Source organism: Plectropomus leopardus, chromosome 11, assembly GCF_008729295.1.
Source record: "Plectropomus leopardus isolate mb chromosome 11, YSFRI_Pleo_2.0, whole genome shotgun sequence".
Lineage (NCBI taxonomy): Eukaryota > Metazoa > Chordata > Actinopteri > Perciformes > Serranidae > Plectropomus > Plectropomus leopardus.
Window position 1 is genome coordinate 30,152,245 of NC_056473.1, and position 27,715 is coordinate 30,179,959.

At 40.6% G+C, this 27,715-nt stretch overlaps 1 protein-coding gene across 1 annotated transcript in view; it reads left to right on the forward strand.

Annotated features, from left to right (window-relative positions):
* zcchc14 (zinc finger, CCHC domain containing 14) overlaps positions 1 to 27,114 on the forward strand; it is a 34,048-nt gene extending 6,934 nt beyond the window's left edge. The window contains 13 exon segments of the mRNA XM_042496275.1: positions 6,328 to 6,556; positions 13,173 to 13,243; positions 13,388 to 13,458; positions 14,322 to 14,362; positions 14,365 to 14,389; positions 15,624 to 15,805; positions 17,235 to 17,271; positions 18,028 to 18,556; positions 19,045 to 19,154; positions 21,165 to 21,262; positions 22,111 to 22,263; positions 22,830 to 24,020; positions 25,122 to 27,114. Of these exon segments, the coding sequence (XP_042352209.1) occupies positions 6,328 to 6,556; positions 13,173 to 13,243; positions 13,388 to 13,458; positions 14,322 to 14,362; positions 14,365 to 14,389; positions 15,624 to 15,805; positions 17,235 to 17,271; positions 18,028 to 18,556; positions 19,045 to 19,154; positions 21,165 to 21,262; positions 22,111 to 22,263; positions 22,830 to 24,020; positions 25,122 to 25,177 (2,793 nt within the window). The 3' untranslated portion in view covers positions 25,178 to 27,114.
* The last annotated feature ends 601 nt before the right edge of the window (positions 27,115 to 27,715 follow it).

Here is a 27,715-nt window from a genome sequence, read left to right on the forward strand (position 1 = left end):
CATCTGGGATCATGTTTCAGAGAGCTGTTTTGGCATTTTTTAGACACAAAACAGAGAAATGTGAAAGACAAAAAGGAATACTTTATCAAAGCGAGCAAGATGAAGACAGCTGGGAAAACGACAGTTAAAGAAGCTTAACGTTTGCGTATTTTGTTCTCTCTTTCACACAGTGGTAGACTTACACACAGAAGCAGGCAGGCATACTGTTTAAACATGTGTGAGCAGCGAGGGGAAAGTACCCAGCTCAGAGAGGAGCGTTTGTATTTAGTGTTTTGTTGCCCTTGGCTCCTGCTTAGTGCAGGTCAGCACATTTCTCTATGCTGAAATCAACCCTCTGTGGTGTGTGTGCGTGTGTCTGTGAGCGTGTGTGTGTGTGTCTCCAGTGAATCCCCAGGAAGTTATAAATGCTCTCACTCTCTCCCTCTCTGTGGCTCTCTTTCCTCCCCTCAGTGCTCTGAAGGGAGTGACAGGGTTTCATTGTAAACCAGAGCAGACACATTATCTACTGTACTGTAGTGCAGCGTTTAGCCAGGCCTACTGTCACCTTCTGCAGGTATTAATGTGACACAGAGGCCTTCACTGAAGAGTGCAACACTGTGTGTCTCCCGAAAGAGGCTCTAGCTAAGTACCTAATGTCCTAAAGTCCTAGAAGAATCCTAAAATGCCAGAAATGTCATAAAATCTGATAATTCTTTTAAATCCCGGAAATGTCCTAAAGCCCGAGAAATGTCCTAAAATCCTAGAAATGTTCTAAAATCCGAAAAATGTACTAAAATCCGAAAAATGTCCTGAAGTCTAACGAATGCTGTAAAATCTGAGGAACATTCCGAAGTCCTAGAAGTGTCCCAAAATCTGAAGAATGCAAACATCTGAAAAATGTCCTACAATCATAGAAACATCCTGAAATCTGAGAAGTGTCCCAAAATCCTCTAAATGTTCTAAAATCTGAAAAATGTAAAAAAAATAAAATAAAATAAATCTAGAAATGTTGTAAAGTCCTAAAAAATCCCAGAAACATTTTAAAATCCCACATATGTCCTAATATTTTCAAGATGTCCTAAAATCAGATTACCGTGCTCAAATCTGAGAAATATCCTAAAATCATTGAAATGTTGTTAAATCCTAAAAATGCCCTAAAATCCTAGAAATATTCTAAAATCTTACATATGTCCTAAAGTCCTACAAATGTCCTAAAATGTATGGGGCTGCTGCGACTGGCCCCGTAGCCTCCTGTCATTTTGCAAAAGTGGCCTCCATGCAAAGCATAATGGCATAATGTTTTAAAAGCTCATCATATTCTTTACATGTGAGATCTTTATCTACAAAGCAGTACAATGCTAAGAACATTGTAGAATTAAAAGTACAATACTTTACTTTAAACTTGAGTAAGTGTATAAAAAAGCATGATACATAAACTTTCATAAAAGTCCATATATCTCAAAATTATGTTGAAGTACATTCAAGTAAATGTATTTGGTTGCTTTTCACCACTGCTCATAAGACAGATGGGCAACTGCAGTCTGTTCTTCCTTCAGGATTTTAAGTCAACTCGATGATCTTATTTTAACACAAAGCAGCTGGATTTCGAGTTTCTCCAGAGGAAAAATAGTTGAATTAGATTTTCTCCAGCAGGATCCAGCAACAGTGCAGCGGTATAAACAACACATACAGTACGCTGGCCACATCTGTCGGGCCAACACAAACCTGCATGATCACCCTATTACAGTATATGAGTGATTTATATAGCTGTAAAACAGAGCCAGTTTCAGAATTAGCAGCAGAGTTGAGCTGACTGCTGTAGGAAAGTGAGGAGAAGCTGCTGAGAGAAAGAGATCTCAGAGATTCTCATGTCGTCCACTTATCTGGAATGTTACTTAATTTCATTCCCACAGTCCTTGTTTTTCTATTTCGTCCTTGTAATCCCGTCGGCTGATTCATGTTGTTCCTACAAGCGCTGTTTTTACTTGGTGTACTTACAGTGTGACGGAGTCAGACTCACTAATGGGCTGCAGACAGAGCAGAGAGTTGGCAGGTTGGGCAAGCAACATGCGGATGTGGCAGTAGCACACTTAATTGTTTTCAGATCTGCGGGCCCGTGCTGTGTGTGTGTGTGTGTGTGTGTGTGTGTGTACGATTGCAGGCAATAGCACATGTTGGATTTTCCCTCTGAAAAGTACGAGAGCAAAAACTTACAACTCGAATGCAATCTTTTGTAGTGAATCAGCATTTCAGGGTTTTTTTTTCCTGTTGTACTGTATGACAAGTAGTAACCTCTATTTTAAAAAGGATACATGTAAACACTGCATCTCCAAACTGGTTTTAACGATAAGGATATTTGTGCTGCAGTAAGTGTAGCAGTGTTCAGTTTGGTAGCTATTTTAACTTTAGACCTAAGGCCCATTTATGCTCCCTTTACGTTCAAAAAAAGATCGGTCCGTTTCAAATGTAGTAATCATCACTGCCTTGATACTTCCATGTGTCCTTTATGTTGGCACAGAAACAGCCAATTGGTGGCACTATAGGTCAGAGTCAAACGTTTCAGACACAAAACAATTGAGGTTGTTGTGGAGGAAGTGGTTTTCCCAGACCCTGATCTGAATCATTTAATATTGAGCATCTACCGATACCCAGTCCTGATCCGATACTTAAGTAGGCTTTGACCATGTATAACCTAGCTTCGCAGTGCATCTGCCTATTACTGTTATTAATTTATTTTACAAAATAAAGTATAAAATGCTAATCTTTTTGGTCTTGACGCTCTCTTGAGGGAGTTCCTCTAGCGTTTGTTGCTTTGGTGCAGCCTGAGTTACTAAATGAACTGTATTCTGTTGAGCGTTTATTTTTGTGGTCCTCAGCATCTTTAGGGCAGATTATGCTTCATGAATACATGTTGGCTTTTTGCTTGCACGGTTTATTTTTAGTTGCAAAGGGGAGTGGGGATTGAGGTTGCAATGAGGTCTGCACAGCTCTCCCCTGCTTTTCTTTCCTCCGAGCAGGGTGCAGAAACTCCATGCGCTCTCATACTGAGCTGAGTGAAGTAAGTGTTCATCACTATGTTAATAACGTAAATAAACACTCACACTGCATTTTCGTTTATGGTATGTGCCGCGCTGACAGACAGCAGAGTGGAAGAGAGTTGACCAGGGTTGCGCTTCATGTTGCTCTGCATAACTGAAACTAAATATAGCCGATCCTGATCAGTCAAAAAGATGCACTGATCGACCTGAGTCCGATGTTTGAGATCGGATCAGCATATCACTATTCTTTATAGTCCATTACCTTCCCCCCTGTCCTGTGTGCAAACATGAGCGCCCCCTGGTGCAGATTGACTGGAATAGTTCTGTGTGGCTCAATCCGAGCCACTTTGCTTATTTCCTGTTTACAGAAGCAGGGCTGTGTGTGAACACCAGATTTTTTTTTCAGCACACGCAAAGAACAAACAGCCTGTGGACCGTGATGAAAGAATAGCTGAATCAGACAAAAAGTGTATTAGATTAGAATCACAGACTGCACTGTAAAGTGTTGAACAGATACTGTACGCATGTGGCACACATTAAGTCCAGTTTCTTTGAATTTCCTGTTGTGCTTACATCTCATAGATACGCATAAGCATGACAAATGGTTTACAGTACTGGCTTTGAGTTGAGTAATATTTCATAATCTCCTGGGCTTTAGGGACTCACAGACTGTGCTGTTTGTCTGAAAGACATATGACAGCTTGTGGCACAGGATTGTGTTAACATTCAATTCATGAACAACAGACTGTAATTATATAACTTTTGTTTTGGCCCCTAAATCTGCTTTAATTTGTTTTATGGTCACTTGGGGGCTGCACAACATGCTGCAAACACAACACATATTATCACTTCATAAATCTGATATGGTTAACTTTTTAGCATTTATTTGGATTTGTGTTTTTATTGGCCTAATGAACGTAAGTCCAGTATTCACTTTTCTTTTAAGCGCTATTTTTGGTCTCAACCAACTTCTGAAGCAAATATCTGGCCCTTTAGCTACTAAATGCTTCAATATGTTGCAGTTTTGCAGTGTTTTATTCAGTCACCATCTCACATAATACAATAAGAACAAACAATACGAACTGTATAAACAAAATCATAATAGTCAGGTAGTGACTGAAAATGCTCAGGCAGAAGCAAAAGCTTCTACATGCCTGTACTACATTTTTAACTATTTAAATTACCATTTCAAGAATAAAAAAAATGATTCAGACTTGTAACCCTCAAGAAAAATGTTGTAAACAATTCTTTTAAAAAACCCAAAATTTTAGTCATCAGTAACATTTCAAACATCATGTATGTGTAGTAAAGAAGTGATGGAAATGTAAACGTAAGAACTTAAAAAACATTATGTGGCTTTTTTGTCTCCTGTCCGGTCCAAATGAACTGAGCCACAGTTTTGAAAGTATCCACATAAACTACTAATTGCAGGAGAGGTCATAGGAAAGCATGTCCAACACAGATTGAAATTAAATCCCCAAAATATTGTTTTGGTAAGAAGAGTATCTTTGGAGTTTTACAAAATGAAATTGTTAAGAGATGACAATATTCCCTGGACCAGATTAGTAAGGTTTGGTGGGAGATCTGGGATCAGTTTCCGAGGTGTTGTCAAGCGAAGCACGTCAGCCCCAATTTCAATCAGAGCAGCCGTTCATCCGAACAGTGAAAGGCAGCTCTGGGTTTGTGTTTGTATGTTTCTCCCTACAACTTCTCCTCGAGGGCGCTGCTATAAATAAGAGTGCCCCCTCAGTTGACGAGCCTGGTTAAATATTGGTTTGCTTGCGCTGCCATATCTTTTTCCTCACTTTGTCTTAGCACTGTGCCAGCCCTGGAGAGAGCGTTGCTTAGTATTCAAGTTTGTTCGTGCAATGACAGCACAGCTTCAGCATTGCATTCACATAGATGGTTGTGAATGTTGCCTTGTGTTTTTAATGCCTGCAAGTCTCACGGAAGAAACTTGATCGATAACTTTAACCTCCTTTTGGGAATGGGACGATAGGCTTTGGCAGGATTTATTTTTTACATAGCTTCACACCATCTTATAATTTCACTCAGGTCTCAGGCATTGCCATTACCTATACTCCACCCGCAAACAACCCCCCAGCTAACCTGCCCCCCAAAGCCCTCCAGGTGTCCCCCTGAAGTGGGCCACCTCTTCCACCTCGGCCCGTACTACTGGCTCCGAAGGCCTTGGACAGCAAAAGGGCATCTGCTAGCACTGTCGGCAGCAACGAGGACACCCGGAGTCTCTGCTGTTGCAGACGTGTTACTCATTATCTGTCATTTAGCAACCTGAGGCGCGGGGAGAGAATAAACATCCCAAGTGCAATAACTACAGTCTCAAAGCAAAGATTACATAAGAGGGTGATAGTAGGATCCTCCAATCCCGAAAATCTGATTTAATTTCCCTATTCAGAAAATTCAGTAAGAATGCCAGAACCCTTTTCATGGAAGCCATCAAATTTGAAACTGACGCAATTTCAAACCATGTCGGTGATCTCTTGAATTCCTGCACTTCTAAAATTGCAAATGTAATTGATGCCATTGCTCCTGTTAAGGTGAAATCGATCACTGAAAGGCAAAAGGCACCTTGAAGAAACACCCCTTATGTAATGGTCCAGAAAAGGGAGTATCGGGAGTAAATCAAAGCACCACATTCACTTTAAAAATTATAAAGAAATATTACACATTTCCAATCTGAGCTTGAGAAGTGCAAAGCTGTCATTTTTTTCTGAGATCATCAACAAAACCAGGAACAGCTCACACATGCTGTTTGCTGCAGCGGACAGAATAACTAACTCTCCGGTTACAATATCTCCAAAACTAATTTCCACCAGCAAATCTAACAAGGTTGCAGCCTTTTTAAAAATATTTTTATATATTTTCTCTATTCTAATTTATTGTAAGTCCTTTTTCTTTAAGAAGTTTTCTGTTTTATTGCTCTGTAAAGCACTTTGAATTGCCCTGTTGTATGAAATGTGCTATACAAATAAAGCTGCCTTGCTTTGTGTTTGCTTTGTGCCCATGTGGGACTGTGAAGGCTGACAGGAAAAAGGAAACTGTGTGGGAGTTTTTCTTCGTGATCGCATGAGAGCAGATGCAGAATTCACTTTATGCATTTTTTTAGTTGGCCCGTCTGTAAGCAAAGACATAGCACCTTGAGGTCACTGTTATTTTGGCACTGCACATGCTCAAGTGTGCAAACAAGCTGAGGAGTTAAAGCTGTCCTGTGTCTGGTCATGCACCGTGACCTGTGCTCTGTGGTTTTAACCTCTCTTTTACTGAATGATCTCTCATCTCTGCACTCCAGAGCCAGACCAGAGAGGCCGGCACAGTTTCAGGGCTTGGCTCGGGGGTCTCCATGGGACGACGAGAGCAAGCGGTCAGCCAGGAGCTTACCCCGCCTCATCCGGACCTCCCTCCTCCTCCACCTCCTCCTCCCCCTCCTCCTCCTCCACCACCTCCTCATCTGCCTCCTCTACCTGCTGGGCAGGGTCAGGATGCAGCAACCAAGAACCATCAGGGGAAAGCAGGAAAAGGTGAGCGACTGGAGTAATTGCAGAAGTTTTATCTTTCGATCACATTTTGTGTCACTCTCAGATGAACACGTATGATGATCCTGTACTATTTACAGCAGTGATTCCCAACTGGTGGGTCGGGGTCCAAAAGTGGGTCTTTTCTGCATAGACCACAACTGACTCATGAATGTGCCAAGTTTGTAAAAAAAAACCCAAAAAACAAAGCTGAATTATGAAGTACAGTGAATTTTACGCAGTGTTATTTAGAAGTACCGTTTCTGTGTTTTATTTACATTTTTTTGAATCAGATTGAATGTGTGGAAGTTTATCTAACCTGTGGACCTTGAAAGAATGACCAAAGAAAAATCTGGACCACTTGGCTGGACCAGTTGGGAACCACTGATTTCCAGGACATATAGCCCTCTGTAATGGAAACATTCTCTACAGCGCTGTTGTATTCCCTTCATCTTATTGTCTCTCTGTTTGATGTAATGTATGGATGCACGTGTGTGACCTCATCCCCGTCCTCCATCGGTGCGTGTCGGAATGAAGCGTGTGTGTGATGGTATACACCCAGTTAAGCCCAGTTGAACATGTTGTGGCATGCTGGCACATCTGAGCACTAAAACTAAGTGTAAAGAATGCTGCCTTAAGGCTCAGGGGTGTGTGTTTGTGTGTGTGTGTGTGTGTGTGTGAGAGAGAGAGAGCTTTAGTCTAATGTGTCACTTCAGGATACACATGGTTTTAGGCTTAGTGTGATCATCATCACAAAACCTTCTAAATCAACAATGAATGTTGTGATAAAACTGCAGGATCTGTTAGAATATGTTCTTCTTGTAGTGCTGGGTGGTATGACCTAAAACTTGTATCACAGTATTTTTAAAGATTCTGGCAGTTTCACAGTATATCACAGCATTTTTAAAAATTTTTTTTGCATCACTGTGCTTTAATATAGGCTATTATATGGCTTTTTCTGCTATCAGTAATATATAAAATGTCTATAAAAATATCTTATATATGTCATCACATATATACTGAGGGCCTCCAAAGGGGGGTAGTGGTGATGTCTCAGCACTGCAGAGAGGAAGAGTAAAAGCAGAAACAGTGAGATGTATGATGAAGAGCTGCAGACATCAGGCTCTTACTGCACCTCTGCAAACAGCTCACCCCCAACAGTTACCCTTTTTTACCTGCCATGTCCTGTGATGGAAAAACATTTGAACAAAATAAGAGGGGACAAGCATGAACTTTTACTCAAAACAAGCTGTGATCAGTTAGACAAACCTTCAGGTAGCCCTGCTGTAATGGGCTGACATGCTGAGTCAAACCAAGTCAAGCCAAGCCAGCACATTTGAGTGGAAAAACAGTAAAAGCAGCCACGCCCTTAATGATGCGTACCTTTGGGCCATAATAAAATGCAAACAGTTGAGTTATATTAAAAAATCCCCCCTGTTCAGCTGTCATGAATGGTAAATTTAGCTATAGAAGCTAGGCTTCTGGGTTATATTTCATACCTTCCTGAAATGTCACAATCTATTACGTTGTAATCTTGCGGCACTGACACCCCCATCCCCCATGGCGAGTATGCGACTTACTTTCAGCTTTCAGACTGATGATAATAAGAGAAACCCACAAAAAGTAAAAAAAAAAAAAAGTAATATTCTCACACCTATTGTCCATATCAAACAGAGAACTACAACCGTACTCCTTTTGGATTTCAACTTTCTCTCGGTCATAGACAACTGACGAGGTTTAATTGTCTTGGTAACTCATCAAAACCCACTTCATTCAAACTCAACAGAAACAAAATACACTCCACTAAACCACTGTGGTTAGTCTTGCTACTAATCTAGTTAATAAGTCCACTGTTCCAACAATCATAAACTCCATAAATTCACCAAGTTAGATGTAAAAAAAACCCCAAAAAACATGCAGTTGTTCCCCACAGTCTATGTCTGACTGCCGGCTGTTTACAGTCCTGTAACTTCTCCCTCCACCACAAGGTGTCTTTCAGCTCAGCTGCCTGTTCCACCAGTAAAAGACTGCTAAAATACTGAGCTCTGGGGGTGCGTGCTGTGCACCAGTATTTATGATAGTGTTGAAAAACATACCTTCAGGATTTCGAAATACCCTGGTTGGTATATAATACCGGATACTTCCCAATTCTAATAGGGACCAAAACTGCTTTTTGCACCAGGCTTTAAAAAGTTATTTTCTGCTGTGAAGTTTTTTAGGCGTTTTAACATGGAGGTTTGTGGGGATTGCCATCCTTAAGTGGCCATTCTTTTTGCACTTTGTGTTAGGATCATTTTCCAGTCTCAGAGGTTGCCACTTGGGCAAAAATCTTACATTAGCAAAAGTTGATAGCAGCACCTTGTTGTCCATTCATCACGATCACATGCACACTGAATTATTGGTTATTCATAAGACCATCTGATCACCTCAGGATATCTTCCATTATCATTGAAGTGATATCAGTCTCTGAGAGACCAGCTGGTGTCTCGGGGTGTACAGTGTTGGGTTTTAGTCAGGGCAAGCCTCACCAAGCCCGTCTGTTATTGTCTTGGCCTCCAGCCTCTGTCTGTAACACAATACTCAACAATCCACTGCCTCATGGTCACACCACATAGCTGTCAACAACATAAACACACACACAGAGTTGTATTCAGCATGTACAACATATAAACATATAAAGCACAAATGCAGGGAAGCGAACACAAACACTCTTACAGGAACACACAATTCAGTTTATATGCCATGCCGTGCTATTTTCCCTGTGTGTGTTTACAGTTTTTTTTTTTACCTCAGGCCGAGCAGAATCAGCCACACCTCATGTCTTGGTTTTACAGTGTGTTTTTTCTGGCACACACACACAAACTGTAGTTAACTCTTTGAAGCCTGAAATCATTTGTTTGATTTCTTTCAAAAACATGGTTAGACGGCAGCGAGCGTCCCAATAATGTGCAAGAAATTTGTGAAAAGAAGAAAATGATCTGAAAATAGAAAAAAAGGGACAGTCAAAACAAAGAAATTACCCAAAAAGTGCTTAAAATAATTATAATTTTAGTAACATAATTTTAAAATGATGCTAATTATAAATAAAGTTTCTAGACATTTTTCCCTACTCTTTTGGTGGTATGATAAATGACAGAGTTATGGAAATAAAAAACTACAGTAATAATTTTACAGTTTTACAAAATATACAATGCATAACATAATTTTAAATATATTTGTATGATAATTATGAATATAGTTTTCTGGACATTCTTCCCTAGCTTTTTAAAATATTTCTTACAAGTTGTTGTTTTTTTTTTTAAATAATTTTCCACATTTTTCACCAACTTGCTCATTATCTTATACCCCAATGTTTTTGAAAGAACTCAAACCGATTGACTAAGGGTCCAAAGATTTGAATACTTGAGAAAGTCGTCTAAATGCAGCTCAAGAAAAATGATGTTGCTCTAGGTTTAAAAGGATTAAAGACACACAACCAACTTAAAAGATATTTATCACCATATAGAAGTATCTCTTCCTGAGATACTTGAAATTATTCCTTTGATCATGTCATGCACACACACTCTTGGACTTCATGATGTGTGTGTGTGTGTGTGGCAAGCGAGATTAGTGTGAATGGCAGGCGGCATTTAAAGCCTTCCACAGCTGCTGCCCAACAGGCACTGTGTGTGTGTGTGTGTGTGTGTGTGTGTGTGTGTGTGTGTGTGTGTGTGTGTGTGTGTGTGTGAGTGATGAAAGCGACTCCTCTGTCTTTCCTCCTTTATCCCCATCGTTATTCGTCTCCGCCTTCCCTCGTCATCTCCTCCCCTGCTGCTTGTGCCTGCACGCCTCATGTGTTTTCAGATAGAGTCTGATATGTTAGAACCTTTACCTGGAGGTCCTCTGGGTGCACGCACACACACGCACACACACACTCACATTCATTTAGTATTCCCACCATTTCAACTCACTCTCACTTTCTACATAATGACATGGATCTAATAGCAGTGGAGCAGCCCTAACCTGCTTCTGCACCTGAGGCGTGCAACCATACATAGATGCAGACACACATGTGAATGCATATTGTCTTAACTCATGTGAGACAGATGTATGTCCATAGAGATTTACTGAATACAAGTTCTGTTTAAAAAAAAGGCCTATGTGCAATTTGACAGGAAAAGACCAAGGTAATCTTTTGAAAGCTGAGAAAATTCACCTGAATTTGTTCAAGAATATAAGACATGACATAAAAAGGCAATGAGCAAGCCCCACGAAAATTATAAAAAAAAATTAGTTAAAGTTACAGGAAAAATTCCTGAAAATTGGCAAAAAAGAAGAGGTAAAAAACAAAAAAGGAAATTACCTGGAACATCTTTTAAAAATAATGTATACATTTTTATTTCTGTAACATAATTTTTTTTTTTTACACATTTTTCTAATATGTTTTTGTTTTTTTTTTCATGTCATTTTTCATGTCACCTTTTACAAATTTTCTTGCGATTTATGGGGACATTTCTTGCTGAATTGCTCATTACCCCTTTTTCATGTTGTCAAAAGAAATCAATTTACTAAGGTTTTAAAGGTTTAAATGAAAGGCGTCTGAATGCTGCACAAGAAAAGTTACACTGATTCAGGTTTCAAAGGGTAAAGCCTAAAAAAACGCACACATAGAAAAGTTCTAATACAAGAACTTTTATTACAAACATCATGTGCTTGGACAATACGGAATGAGGGCGTAGGGGCCTGTCAAGAGGATTTGGTGCCAGAATCGAGGCCTGGATGATTACACAAAGGCCTCGAGATGTAACTGCCTTGATAGTCTTGGCCAGCCCCAGTGTTATTAATTTGGTACAAATAGCTACAGGCGGAAAGAGGACAGAATACAGGTTGGACCAGACAGATAGCAGAATTGGGGAGGTTGAATTCCAGATGGAGAGCACCATCCTGAATGAGTTGTAGCAGCAGCTGTGGGTAGGGCTTTGGCAGGGGTTTTCTGTCCAGATTGGCAAATTGGAGTGCATATACTGTACATGGAGCACTTGTTGGCAAGATTTTAGCTTCAACTGATGGACAAAATGTTCAGTTCAGGTAGCTGCAGGACTCTGAGTGCACAGAGAGATCTTTAAGTCATTAAAGGGGTACTTTGCTAATTTTCAACCAGCTATGTGGGTAGTATGTGCATGAACTGACCCCCCATCGCCGCCAAACAATGTAATTTACAACATCGGGCACATCTCGGCAGGCTCTCTGGCTCTTGGTTGAGCTTTAGGCTGTACTTACGCATTTTCATATTGCTCACCACCGCAGTCACAAAGAATGTCATTCATGAAACGAGAGCAGAACGAATTTGTGTATAAAATGTTTGCAGGAGGAAATTTACGTGTATTCCGGCATTCATTTAATTATTAGTCGCTCAGTCTTTTCTTAGGTTCTAACAAAATCTACACCTGATATTGACCTCTCGTAGTGTTTGTGTAAAAAAAGGAATGCAGATAAATATTGTTTGTCATTAGTGTCAGAAAAGTTTTTCTCTCTCTTTCTTTATTTGCGGCATGTTGTCAGTTCAAAAAGGATGCACTCATCCATAGTAATTTTTATTGCTGGGATGTATGCTAATTGCTTACAAGCAGGAGCGTGTTTCAATTTATGATTGATTTGCATTTATGAAGATGCACACGTGCCTACGATCAAATCTGAGTTTTCCATGGCGTTCATAAATCTGGTGTAGGTTTTTAGTACCATCTGCTCACAGATTTACTAACATTTCATGAATTAGACCCAGAAGAGTATAGAGCTGGATCAACAGACTTACCCGCCGCCCTCATCCGTCTCTGAAGTCAGACCAAAATAAAACTAGGAGGTCCTCATCGAATACAAATCAAGATTATGTTACTTCACTGTCTGTTTCTCTCTAAATGTGTTTTTCAAAGACATATTTTAACCCTGTTTAGCTGTAAAAATGAGAGTTTGTGAACAGAAAGGGGTGCCACACTGCTTCCTTAAACCTGTCAAAAACTGGAGAAATGCAAGTTTCTGCATGTGTAGAAATGATTTGTTGTTATAGAAAAAAAAAAATGTCTGAATGATTTTTTTTACACAACCTGTCACCTTGATTCTAACTTCTGACGCCAGTATTAGTCTAATGGGATTAGTTTAAATAGAACAAAAAAACATCTTGACTAAAAGTAATGATTAAATGACTAAAACTAGACTAAAGCTATGAAGGATAAAAAATGACTAAAATGTGACAAAAGCGTAAGACTTTATCTAAAATAGCTGCCAAAATTAACACTGGTTGGGGAAAGTGAGATATTTTGCAACATAATATAGGAATAAAATCTGAACATCTGGAGAAGACATGGAATCAACAATCCTACCAACTTTAAGAACACACTGTACACTGAAGTAATTGTGTGTTATGCTTAAACTTTCAAAGTCAATGTACTTATACCTGATGGCATGATTAAACTTGTAACTAATCTGCTTTTGTCCCCACATGATTTCTTACGTTTGAGAGGAGGCCAAGTTTAAATTCCTCCTGGCAGTTTAATCCAACACAGTATTCATGACTGATGTGACAAGCAACTGTCTGAAACATGTGAAGTGTTTTAATCGTGTGTTGAATAATCTGTGCTTCTTTCAGTGGTGATCGAGAGGGTGGTGCTGAGAGGAGTGACACATAAGTCTGAAGACACCAGTGAATATGTGTTTGAGGTGGGTTCAGTGTAAACACAGACTCCTTCCCACATTCCCAAATTTTCTGTATTCATCTCTTAATATTTTTACCCTTTATGTCCACCTGCTGTTCTGCTTCTTCTACTCCATCACCTCCTTCCTCCTTTGCACTCCCTCCTACAGGCCAACTGGTCCGATGGCTTTGTGTCCTCAGTCGTCAAAACTCAGCAGGAGGTAACGGAGCTGATGACCCAGTCAGGACCACTGTTGAAGCACAGATGTTTACTTTCACAGATTGATAATGATAATACTAATACTAATAATACTACTACCACTACTACTAAATAATAATATTAATAATAATAGTGAATAGTACTGTTTATTCAACAAATTAATCTTTTACAAGTGTAATCCAAGGATGTCTCGATGACGTATTTTTGCATTTTATATATTTAATATTAAGTATTTGTCGATACAAAGTCCCAGTCCCATACTTATATTTCTCTAAATAATACAACTGCACAGGGAACACTTTAAGTAGGCTTCTTTAAAGTTATTAAAACAATCCAATATATTTCCTATGCTTGACAGTATGATTAAATGATAGCTCAATTCAATGCATTAGCCTATTACTATAATTATTATTATTGTTATCATTTTATTGATTTTATTACATTTTATTATTATTTATTTATTTATTTTTAAAAATAAAGTATAAAATGACAAACCCTCCCTTTAATCTTTTGCCCCCATTGCTATCTCCAATAATCATAATAATAATAATAATGATAATAGATTTTTATTTATGGGTGCCTTTCAGGACACTCAAGGTCACCTTACAAAAAAATAACAGCAATTAAACAGCATAAAATCCAAGCAAAAAGAAAACAATATAAAGTGAAAAAAAGTGTCTGTCCTTTTAAGCAAGTATCCTTAGTGTTTGTTGCTTCAGTGCAGCCTTTGTTTGAGTTACCTAAATGAACTATATTTCATCAACTGTTCATTTGTGTCGTCGAAACAATATACCTGAGTATCATCTGCATAGAAACGTAATAACACTATGTGCTTTGTTTAGTATGTTTTCATGTCTTAATAGTTAAACCTTTTTGTTTTCTAAGCTGTCACAAGCATTTCCTGACGACGGAGTGGAGAAATTCCTTCTCAGTCCATTGAGCTGGACCCCAGGTTAGTACCATAACACACACCGTTTTTAGTGTTATCTCTGTCCCATTACGGACAGGTTTGTGTGAGTTGAGGAAAATTTGATTGAGCTAATTCGGGAATCAATGTTTATTTAAGAGAGTTTGGGTTTCCTGCCTCTTAACCTAAGTTTAGCTCAGTCTTTGTGTGTTTTTAGAACTGTTTTAAGTGTGTTGCAGGGTACATCATCAATGACTTATATCAGCAGAGCAGACCGACCTATCAGCCGATATTTTATTTTAGACATAAAACTCAATTAACACCCGTCCTAGACGAGGCTTGAACCAGCAACCTCAGGCATGCTAACCGCCTGATTTACCCACTGAGCCAAACCTCCTGACACTTTGCATGTTTTCGACATGCGCTTTAGCTCATTATCGGCAGTGACGTCTGTAGAAAACTTGACTGATATATGAGTCAAGCATATAAATAACTAAGCTCTTGGCAGGGAAATTCAGTATTCAGTATATGGACATTCAGAAGACAAGGAGAGACGATTGTGTGTTTTTTAACTGTTTTAAGTGTTTGTTGCAAGGTACATCATCGATGACTTATATCAGCAGAGCAGGCATATATCAGACGATATTTTATTTATGTCATAAAAGTCAAAATTAACCAGTCCCAGATAAGACCTGAACCAGCAACCTCAGGCACACTAACCGCCTGAGTTACCCACTGAGCCAAACCCTCTGACACTTGTGGTCTTACAGTTTACGAGTAAGTGATTTAACAGACCGAGCCGATGCATCTGACACCAACTGTGTTTTAAGTTTTTTTTGCACTTCAGACTCTTTCTCTGGGGAAGCCCCTGTAAAACTTACTTGCCCTGGATGAGGTTCAAACTCAACATTCAAATAGTTTTTAAAAAAAATATTTATTAAATAAGTAATTTACATGAAGTTGTCATGATTTTGGTCTGCAAATTACGTACACACCAAGATGACGTGGAATTTTTGTGCCCTCCATTGCCATCTAGTGGGCGCTGGAAGTGCTACATCATGTGAAATATTTCACTCCAGGGTCCAAACTCTCTTCTTGCCTGATCCAACTTTCGCTGAAATTAATGAAACGCTTTAGCTGGAGTTCACCATTACCCGACATACATAGGGGTGCGAGGGCCCTTTCATCGCTTTATTGTTTTTTGCTTTTTTCACCCTCCCCATGTCTGTCTGACTCGCTCTCTGTCCTCCCTGCTGTCCATGTCTCTGCCTGTGGCCAGGTGTCTGACAGCACTGCCCTGCCATGTCCTCCAGCACCACAGCATCCAGCTGTTCTTCACCTCCACCAGGCCTCTCTCACCCAGCTGTCCTCCTGCCTCCCTCCCCTCCTCCCTCCCTCCATTACCCTCCCCACTTCCTACGGCTCCTGTAGCCCCGACCTGTCCATTTACCTCCAGCTCTAGTAAGTCTTTATTTTGGTTTGTTGTCTTTTTTCATGATTTTTGGGGGGATTTAATATCATTTCTGTGTCTGTCCTTTTATTTTAAATGTAGATAAACAGGAGACTACATATAGGAGAAATCATAAGATAAGTTTCAAAAAGATTCCCCTTGATATCTGAATATGAGTCGACAAATAAGATAAGCTAAACTGTAAATGTCATGAATGTGTGCGTCTCTAAAGAGGGCAGCAGGGACATAAAACAGGAGATCCCTATTCTTAGATGCAGGGGAAGATGGTGCCAAGGATAGACAGGGGAAGACGGGCAAGTTAAAAGACTTCTTGTCTGGGTTTTGGTGTTGGGGAAGAGAGAGGGGAGTGAAGAAAAAGAGGTAATAGAAAGGACAAGGCTGTGAGCCGAGGTCTTGGCTGGTGGTAGTGAGGAGGTGAGACAGGTGAGCCTGCAGGCAGTTTGTGTTGGAGGTGTCGCAGGGAGTGGACGGGGTCTATTTTAGTCTAGTGTGGGAATTCAGCGTGGCATGTTTGTGTTGGGAAGCCTAGAGTGTGGTGACCTCATGTTTGTGTGTGTGTGTGTGTGTGTTGTGTGTGTGTGTGTGTGTGTGTGTGTGTGTGTGTGTGTGTGTGTGTGTGTGTGTGTGTGTGTGTGTGTGTGTGAGAGTGTGTGTGAGATTCTGTGAGTGTGACTTCATCCCGGAGAGTATTTATAGCCGTTAGTGCAATGTATATCTGTGCTTGTATGCTTGTACTTTTGCATGTGTTTCTGTGTGTGTGTGTGTGTGTGTGTGTGTGTGTGTGTGTGTGTGTGTGTGTGTGTCAGACTCACAGGAGACCCCAGGGAAGCAGGGCAAATATAAATGTGTCGTTGCTGTAATTTGCCTCCACAAACACAAAGAGCTCTGCCCTCCACCACAGTATATTGCAGCTCATTCTTCATATGCTGGATATGAGTCTGTTATCACATTTATTGCGTTGAACACGTGGAAAATGGGTTTATATCACTTTACACTGCTTTCCGAAAAGAACAGATTGATCAAGTCTGCAAACTCTTAATAAATCTATTGTTTTTTGCTATTATTATTATTATTATTAATGTTTTTGGATTGTCCGTTCAGCCGACCCATTCTTGTGAATACACCCAAGTTTTCACAGAAATTAGTCTAACTTGTGAGAGTAGTCAGAGTTTTTTGTGCTTTTGAGATTTTGAGGCATTTTTGCACATTGAAACTCTGTTGTACCAGCTGAATTTCCTAGCGATACCAGTGTCTTACTGTTACTTTTTGTTAATGCAAAAATTTCAATCAAACAAGCATTATCTGGGTTTTACCCTCACTCAGGGTTTTTTAAAAACATTTTTGTGTTGTTGATGATGATGATGGTGATGATGATGATGATGATGATGGACATCTTTTTCTTCTCACTCTGTCCCTCAGACCTTGGCTGTATGGTTCAGTACAGAGGAGCCAACAGGTAAGATTTTCTCTCTCTTTCACCACGCTCACACTGCAAGCCTTAGTGCTTAATTCGGAATTTTTTGCTAGATACAATGTTTTTAATGCAGCTATTCACATTATTGTTTAAAATGTGGCCAATATCAGACTCCAGTGTGAACTGGTCTTGGCCCTGATGTGGCCCGCATGCCCAAAAGAAGAAGAAGACGCAAAGGTAGACCAGGAGAAGCAGTCCATAATAAACATGGATGCCATCAATGTGACTACTTATTGGTGAATTTTTTAGCGTCAGCATTATTTCTGAAGTATTTATATACAAAGCGGGCACAGGAAGTGGGTGAATGAGACAAAAGGCTTCGTCAGACTTTACGTATGGCAGTTCCCAATGGCCATGTGCAATTTCAGATTGACTGGGCAATCCATCGAAGAATAAAATGGATGACGGACTAACGGACAAAGTTTTTCTTCATTTTATGGAAGGATGTTGGCCTAGATTGATTTAAAAGTCACATTGAATTTCGATATGGGTCACCTGGGTGTTCAGACTGAGGTGGCATTTTAAAAAAAATCTGACCTGTATCTGATTTAGAACGACAAACAAAAGTGGCCCAGATTTGGTTTGAAAAGATCAGATTTCATGTGATTTGTGCTGTTTATACTACCAGTAAACATATGGGTCAAAAAATCAGATTTGGGTCACGTGGACCCACAATGTGAACGCGTTTTTTGTCATTCATCTTGATTTGTGCCCCTCTGACTGTATCTCCTCTCTCAGGGCGGTGTACAGAGTGGCCAGCGTCCAGCCCGTCGTCAGTACCCACAGCTCTGTCATGACTCGCCCCTCTCCTCACCTCTCCTCCCTCCCCCCTCCTCTGCCTCCCTCCATTCCTCCTCCCCAGCACTCCCCCCAGCTGTCCTCCCTCCCTCCCCCTGTGCCAGCCCTGCCCGCCCAGTGCTCCTTGGCTGGCGGAGGTGAACCCTCCTCTCAGCCGCATCTCCAACACATTCAGTCGCACTCATACTCTCCGCAGCACTCCCAGCACCACCTCCACCCTCAAACCAGCAGTCAGTCCAGCGTACAGCCTCAGTCCCTGCACCTGTCCCATTCCCAACCAGCATCCCACTCACATTCCCAGTCCCTTTCATACCCCCAGTCCCATTCCCTGTCTCGTTCCCAGTCCCACACACAGGCACCGTCCCAGTCCCAGCTCAACACTCCAGAGCAAAACGGCATCCTGGACTGGCTGCGCAGGCTCCGGCTCCATAAGTATTACCCTGTGTTCAAACAGCTCACCATGGAGGAGGTGATTCAGCTTTAAACACATTCATTTATTCTAGGTATCGTACAGGAAACAAGTACACTTAATTACACACTGAAATCAGTACTGCACAGTATTTACTTTCTGTTTTTACAGTTTCTGGCTATGATAAATAGTGTAATTATCTGTTGATTTTTGAAGAAAGTATGCACATGTTTAAAAGGCATGTTTTTCTTCAAAAATTGCCAAAACCTTTTAAAGAAAAAACAAAAAACCAAAAATGTCCTCCTCAGAAAAATAATTTAAAACAAATGCTAAAATGTTTTCTGTAAAATTGCATTTTTTCTTAAAGAAAATGTGGTTTTTGAAGGCATGTTTTCTTTGAAAATAGGCTGTAAAATAAACAAGTCATGGAAAAGTCACGGATATTTATTGCTAAAAATGCATATGAGCTCTGTGAAATCACATGTAAGCTTTTAAAGCTCGAACCAGCATGTCTGATTTTTTTTTTTTTTTTTCTGTGCGACCTGCAGTTTTTAGCGCTGACAGAGGAGGACCTGAACAAGTACGACCTGACCCAAGGAGCAAAGAAGAAACTCAAGACACAACTAGAGCTGCAAAAGACTCAACTCGAGCTACAAAAGTCAGTAATGAACGCCAAAAATCACTAATCACACTGGTATATCAAAACATAAAATCATTTGTGTTCGTTGAATTCAAGAAAAAAAAACGTTGGGTCTCATTCTTAAAACGTGAGCAAAACGAATTTTTGGGGAAAACTGTTTGCAGAAGAAAATTAAGGTATATTTTCATCAATATGTTAGTAGCTCCAATCTTTTTGTTGGTACTAACGAAATCTACACCTGCCTCTGAGTGCTCATGGTGCTTATGTAAATAATATTGCTTGTCTTTATTATCCTGCCACTCCAAAAGCCAATAATAAAATAAAATTCAAGTCAACAGGGAAGCAAGGACAGATTTATATATTGTCGCATAAGGCTTCCTATTCTCTCAGTCTTAAATTGCACACTCTTGAGTTTTGGCAGTTTAAATCCCTTGTGTGTAAACTCCATGGGAGTAAAGTGTCATCCTGTTAGACTAGGCTGAGTTATGAGTAACATCTACTGTATGTGTCAGTCTGAGCCAGAAGTGGGTTCGGCATGCATCTCTCACAAGCTCAGAATCTGCCAGAACATCTGGAGAAAATCAAGAGATTATACATTACAGCTTGAATTGGTTTTTCTGCTTGCATAATAGTTTGGTCAATAAGAAATTTCCATTAAGTAGAGGTGCTGAATTCAGTGTGGATGCAGGGCTGCTGCTGTCCCCATGCAGCGCACTTTGACTTCAACATAAGACTCGCTGGTGTTAGTTCTGCAGATCTGTGTAGCAGTGCCTGGAGAAGTCAGCAGATGCTTTGTCCTATTAAAGATTAACAGACAGACAGATCAGTCGCTGATTTCAGCAGTACACATACATCGGTACCCGTCCGTACAGCATCAATGGTTAACCAGCTGTAAGTGGGCTGCAGCGATAAGATATTCTTATGAGGAGATAAGCAGCAGAAACACATGCAAAAACACAAAAACAAGCACTCATAAGCAAATGCGTCCCCATGATCTGACCCTCTTACCTACACAAACACACGCACACCTGGGTTGTTCACATGTGAACCAGCTCTTATTATCTCTCAATCGTGTTTCCATTCCCAGTATCAACAGGTTTCCATAAGGCAGATAGCAACACGTGTGCGTGTGTTTGTGTTTGCATGCTTAAACAAGACACGGAAAATGGAAAGTTCCTGCAATGGTTTTCCATGTCATGTTTGCAGAGGAGCAGTTGGGACAATTAGGAGCACATTGAGTGGATAACGTCTCCCTCCAGTGGTGAGAGGTGGACACTGACTGATGTTCAACTTTTGGGCCTAAACTGAGAGTTTATTTATACAAAACAGGTTTCTGACAAAACCTAATCCATAATTTAAGGAAACTTTAAAATTTTAAATGCATGTTATTTGGCAGATGTGAGACCAACTTATTGTTTTGCAAGTCACAAGCAAGTCTCAAGTCTTTGATCTCAAATCCTGAGTCAAGACTGATAAGTTCCAAGTCAGGTCCCAAGTCTTAAGCTCTAAGTTTCAAAATGCCTGATTGCTTTTTTAAAATTTATATTTATTTGCTGAAACAAGTTTGAAGTTGCTGCATCTCCATCTGTAATTGTTGACTTGCACCATCTCTATATTTCACTTTTTACTGACAACTGTTTGGTTTTTGTTTGCAAACAAATTTATCTTAAATTTATTGTATATTTTTTTCCGACTTTCATCAGTGATATAAGTGTCAATTATTTTCAAGTCAAAAGACCCAGTGTCCAAGTAAAGTCCGAACTCACTGTTAGGAAAGCCCCGGTCAAGGTGTTATCATTGTCAATGTCATTTTTTATCTCGTCAAGTCATCAGTTTTGTGACTTGAGTCCACAGCTCTGGTATTAAGGATAATTTGTTCTGTTCCTCCATCATATGAAATTTACTATAACAACAGCACATGTCTTATACATTTGCTAAAAATATAGTACTAAAAATAAACATGATGTTTACAAAACAGGAAGAATCACAACATGCATCACATCTCTCTACCTCTGTATGTGTCCCCAGCCGGGAGATGAAGATGGAGAAGCGGCCCTGCAGCGGCATCGCCAGGGTGACGCCTTCCAGTCACATTGGACCCTCAGCACATCCCACCTCCACCGCAGGTAACACAGCTGGTTCATCTCAGGTTTCCTCTGCTCATTATTCTTATTTTTACACCTATATTAACAATGCTTAGATGTGAAACCAGGTAAAATGTTTGCTGCTAGTGGCCCAAAGTTGATTCATTTGAATATTACTTATAATTAAACTGTAAAGCAGGAATACTCACATGCTTTGCTTGGGGGCCACTTCTGTAAAATTAAAGCAGGCCAGGAGCCAGTTGCAGCAGCCCCATGCATGTCTCAAGGATTTTAGGACATTTCTAGGATTTTAGGACATTTTTAGAATTTAAGGAGGTTTCTAGGATTTTACCACAATGCAAGAATTTCAGGATGTTTCTGGGATTTTAGGACATTTCTCGAATCTTTGGACATTACCAGGGTTTGAGGACATTCCTAGGATTTAGCCCAATTCCAGGATTTTAAGACATTTTTAGGGTTTTAAGACTTTTCTCAGGCTTTAGGAAGTTTCTGGGATTTTTTTGGATATTTCAAGGATTTTAGGACATTGGGGGGTTAGTTAGGATCTTTGTGTGGGGGTGCAGGGGATCCTCCACTGACGCTATTTTTGATAAACAAGCTCTATTTTGATGGTGTTTCATGTACTCTGGCACCTTATGTATACTAAAAGTACAAAAACAATTCTCAGTGTAAATCACTTATACTATGAAATAATAAATAATAGGGCCATAAAGTGTCTTTGCTGCTCTTGTGTCCAGTCGTGGGAAACAGTGTTTGCGCTGGGCAGCTCCCAGGAGAAACATATGGATTTGTACGGTTGTGAAACAGCCTCAGAGCTCAGTTCTCTGAATTGGAAAGGTTAAAACAGTTTGGGGTATTATGTGTTTTAGGAGAGCTGCGTGTGGAGGTGGACGCTGCGCCGCACCATCACCCCGTCTCAACAGACAGCAGCTCGTCCTCAGGCTACTCCAGCTCTTCCTGCTCCCCCCGTACACCACTCTGCTGCGACTCCACCTTCGAGAGGACCAGAGACATTCACAGGCGTAAGCTTTCTCACAAGACTGTTGAATTATCATTATTATTATTATTAGAATGAAAATCCTGAAAAATGGACAGTAGCAACTTCAAAGTAGTGTTAGTGGTAACTGAGTTGTGTGTTATTTTTGTAATATTTGCCTTAATGGGCTTTTATTTCCACACAAAAATACAATCAAAATGTTATTTAAACCTCTTTTTTGCATCTCTCTTGTTTACTATGCAGGTATTAATGCCTTTTTTTGTTGCTTATTGTTTCAGTAAAATGAACTGAATGACTGAATTGTGGAGAATCGTACCAAGCTATTAATGTGTGTAGCATGTCCATTTTGCCAAAAGTTTAGTCATATGTATTTGTATGCCGGATATAAGCAGCTAACTAATGTGAGCTCAGCAGGTAGCCAAAAACCCAGTTTTATACATCCAAAGAACTTCTATAAAAATGAAGAGCACGGTAACCAGGCCTCGAATTGAGTCAGGGCTTTAATTGTGAAAACGTGTACCCACACCGGGCTGGTTGGGCATTTAATTGGGATTAGGCTTATATACACAACACCGTGTCTCTGTGTTCCAGGTGTGTCAGGTCCAGACACAGCAGGAGGGGGTCCAGAGAAGGATCGGTCCTGTCTCTTCATCCTGAACTCCAGCTGCCCCACAGGCTCCAGTCGTCCCACAGCCCAGGTTCTACCTGTCCAAACCGATCCAGCTCCTCCTCACCCTCCGTCCTGCTCCTCCCACCACCCCCTCGCTCTCCCGCAGTCTCCTTACCACCAACAGGCCAGTTTTCCCCAGACCCTTCTCTCTCCGGTCTCAAACCCAGCACGCATCCTGACCTCCCCTCGTAAGCCCAGGCCCCCTCCACTGTGCACCGAGGACAGGACTAAGCCGCTGGGCTCGGGCCTGCCTGTAGCCGGCGCAGGCTTCAGTACGGGGCTCAGTGTGGGGATGGGGGTGAGGCTGGAGACCCTGTTCCCTGGTCTCAACATGGACAGCTCCTCCACACTCCAGGACTCGCTGGTTTGCCGCGGCCTGGCGGGAGGCGCCGTGGGTCTGATGGTAGAGACCAGCTCTGCTCTGACCTCCACCTCTAACAGCCTTCACCACGTCTCCCACCCCCCTCTGCACTTCCACCTCTCGTCCTCTTCATCCACTTCTCCATCTGGATATTACTCCTACCCACCTGCCTCGTTCTCTTCCTCCTCCTGTCCCTCCACAAAGTCTGGCAGCTCCATGGCAACTACAAGCAGTGTCCCTGTGGCTGCAGTGCCTGGCAACACTTACTTCCCAGCCCCAAATACCTCTAGCCCCTCCCCTTCACCCTCCTCTGCCTCCTCATTGGATCAAAGTTCAGGTCACACCCCCTCCATGTGTGTCTGCAGCTCCTGCGGTTGTCGGGGCAACTGTGGTGCCTACGGGGCGTTGCCTGGATACGCAGCAGCTGGGTACCTGCAGCCGTTCTCGGCTGGCCCCTCGCTCTTCACCCTGGGTCCCCTGCTCCACCTCAGCCCCCTAATTGCCTCGTCCAGCGCCACCGGCCCCGGAGCCTCGCCCTTCTCCTACCCAATGATGGTGCCACCGCCTCTCTACCGCCACAGCCCTGTGTCACATGATCAGCAGCAAGGTTTTGCCTTTTACCAGCCCCATGGTATTGTGGGAAATGGGAGCCAGAAACGGGCAGCAGGGAACGTGTCATGTTACAACTGCGGTGCCACAGGACACAGAGCCGAGGAGTGCAAACAGCCGGCCATGGATTCAGCACAGCAAGGTGAGGGAGTAAACCAGTTGAACCAGTGTTGAATAGTAATTTGTAATTTAAAACTCATGGGATCGATAGCTACTAAACTACTATAGACGTGCTATCAATAAATGGCTTTGACACTAATGTTTAGACTGCAGCCTTCTGTCATGACATGAAAGATAAATTCTGTGATTTTACGAGAATTGATAATTGACATTTGTCTGAAGAAAAAAAAACTATATTTACTTCTATCACTAAACTATTTTTTTCTGGCTCTGTGACACATTTTGCGTATTAATTTAGTTATTATCTTTATGTTATTATGTTGTGGGAACAAGTTAATTATCTTTGGTAACCAATCATTTTCCTGTGCGCAAAAGTTATCTTCTTGTGGAAACATGTTATTATCTTTTAGAAACAAGTTATGATCTTGTGCACAGAAGTTAATATCTTTTGGGACAACGTTATTGTCTTCTGGGAACAAGTTAATTATCTTGTGGGAACTAATTAGTTACCTTGTGGGAACAAATTATTTTCTTGTGCGCAAAACTTATCTTGTGGCAACAAGTTATCATCTTTTTCTTGTGCACAAACATTACTATCTTGCCAGAACATGTTATTATCTTGCGGGAAAAAGTTAGTAACCTTGTGGAAGCAAATTATTTTCTTGTGTGAAAAAGTTGGCAGCAAGTTTTGGGAACAAGGTAATTATCTTTTGGGAAGGAGTTAGTATCTTGTGTACAAATATTACTACCTTGTGGAAACATGTTATGATGTGGGAACAAGTTATTACGTTGTGGGAACAAGCCATTATCTTGTGCGCAGACTTGCTATCACAAGATATAACTTGTGAGCACATGGTTAAAAAAAAACGTTACCTTATCCATAGATTTCACACCACAATCCCATTAATGTCACATCTTGTAACTGCGGCACAGAATTTAATGTGACTTTTAAAACATTAGAACCCTCTCATCATGTTTTTATTTGGTACAGCCTATAATCTCTCCAAAAATACTCAAGAAGTGGCTGTTTCTTATCAAGCAAAGTTATTTTTTGGCTCAAGCTTTTACTGTTTTGGCACCGCCAAACCTTTAACACAGTGACTGTATTTTTCTTCTTTCGCAGGGACATTTCGACTGAAGTACACTCCTCACTCTGACAGTAAGGACTCAGGGGACTAATAGCAGAAACACCGCTGGATTTGAACTGTCATACTGACACATCTGTACCTCATGTTCCTGCTGAAGTTAGCAGGTGGCAGCTTCAGACAGCCGGCCTTTGGGTACAACGAGGCAACGCGAGTCTGTTCAGAGGATGTTATTCTGAAAGCATCGACCCACTGTATCTTTTGTAATTATTTTACAGCAGCTTACAGAGGAATGAAAGGAGGACAGAAAAGTAAGATGTGAAAAGACAAGGAGGAGAGGAAGAGGAAAGGAGCAGTTGTTACAGTCTGTGTGGTCAGATTAGCTTTCATCCCCTCTCAGTTTTCCAAAACACAAGTCACACGGACAGTTGGAGATTTGTTAAGCTCTGCCTCGCTTCTTTTCAGAAGCAGCAGAACTGTCATGTCACCTAAGTTTCCTACCCCGTGAGTCTCAAAATCTGCTTCCAGGCAGGATGACTCAGCATTTCTACTCTTCCAGATGGCTCACAAACCAAAGTCAAAGCACTCCAGTATCCCAATTAAACCATCGGCTTTACGTGGATGAAAATGCACTCATGATGCTTGTTAAAGGATGCATCATGGATCCTGCTGAACCTGCTAATCCAACCCTGTTCAGGTGGTCTAAACTTCACAGAGACCAACACCTGAAGATGAATTTAGGCACTTCCATATCAAGTTGTTCAGCATTTTAAAGAATATGAGTGTAGAGACGAGTGAGGAGAGCTCCACGCTACCAAGGATTACACTACAAGTTTCAGTCCAACATATGATGATGTCCACGAGTCAAGAAGTACGTATTGGGTCGAGAAATATGGACATGAAGTATCTAGTCCTGGATTTAGGACACAGCATCATCATCACTGAAGTGTGTGGACAGGTCACGCTTGAAAACCTGGATTTCTCTTTAGCAGCTGAAGGGTCACTGCACCAGCCACCTTCTTGTCCACCAGTGCCTGGGGTTTAAACCGTCACCTTCGGATGATCTGCAGCCTCTCTACCTCTGAGCCAACCTGAGAGCAAAATGTCCTCCAATGCCAAATACCGCTCCTTTATACCAACACAATCAGAATATTTTTCAGACACCTCAAAAACTTTTTTATGGGTTTACAGCAGGGTCGGACATTTCAAAAGTGCCAATGAGTTTCATTTTTCATTTTCTTGATGTAAGTGAATCCATTTTAGCAGCCTTGATGTTTATAACAAACTTTTTCTCACTCCAGGAGAGGCGGAGCTGACTCTTTCTGCACAGACTTTATGCAAAAGACGATTCAGGACTGTTAAAATGGGAGTCTCGGTAAGTTAGAAAATTTTTCACAGTGCATTCGAGTCTGTGACTGTGAGTGAGTTGCTGGGCAGGACCCAGAGACACGAGGACAGCTGGTCCTTTAGATGAAACTCTATCTGAGCCCCTGGAGGGTGCAGCATAGGAACACGAGGTGTTAATTTAAAATCGTAAATACTGAACATTCAGTATGTTTAACAACTGGTTGTTTGAAATATGTCAACAATGTACTTTTGTATTGTAATATAAATGTATTTTTTGTTGTCAGCTGTTCAGCTCAGTGTTCATTTAAATTTCAGTGCAACTGACTATGAACATGGCTGCATAAAAATACTTCATACATTTTTTATAATGGCTGAAAAGTACAAAAAAATGGCCTTAGATGATACCAAAGAGCGCCTTCTTTTGAGGGTTTTTTTGTTTTTTTGCCACACAGCTCCACTTTAGTAGTTTTTTAAGTGTTTAGTTTTGCAGTTTAAAGGTTTTAGCTAGACATGAGTCTGAAGAGCGCCTGGTTTAACTGATGCTCCAGCATGCATGTTCAAATGTGCTTTTGAAGTATTTGCGTTTAAATGTTTTATATTACTTTTTGTCTTTTAAAACTTGTTTGACCTAAACTTCAAGGGAAAACATGTTTGAGTAATAAAATATTGTATTGTCTTTCATCAGATAGTGTTTATGATTTATTGGTTGAGTTTAAGGGGATACACCCCAGATCAATAGAGTAAAACTTTTGACAAATAGATATTACCATGAAAATTCCCCAAATAATTACTTACTTTTATTTTATTTTTTGTATCGCAGGTGTTCTGGAATTTTATGTTTCAATAGATGCCTAATCTAATTAGATATCAACTTATTTGCAAAAACTTTATGAGTAGAAATCTGAACATTGGATGAAGCCGTTGCTATTTTGAGATAGTTTTCTTTTGAACGGGAATCTTTTCTCTCTCTTTTTAGCACTTCTTAAATCAGAAATTCAGAAAAATTTCTATTTTTTTTTCAGGAATAAAATTATGTACAAAGCAGGCTTTGATGATATAGGAACAAACCTTAAGTAGAGATTTCTGGCTGAGAGTATGAGAAAAAATAATTTGGGGAAATGGCCTTTCAGTATTTAGTATGTATTGTAAAATTCCATAGTTTTTGGTAGACAATAGACGAGGCACACCAGGTGAATGTAAAATGTACATGTCCTCTAAGATTTTAAGTTTAAATATGCAATTTGGCTTACATTTATTGAACAGAAATCTGAACTAATGTGTGTTT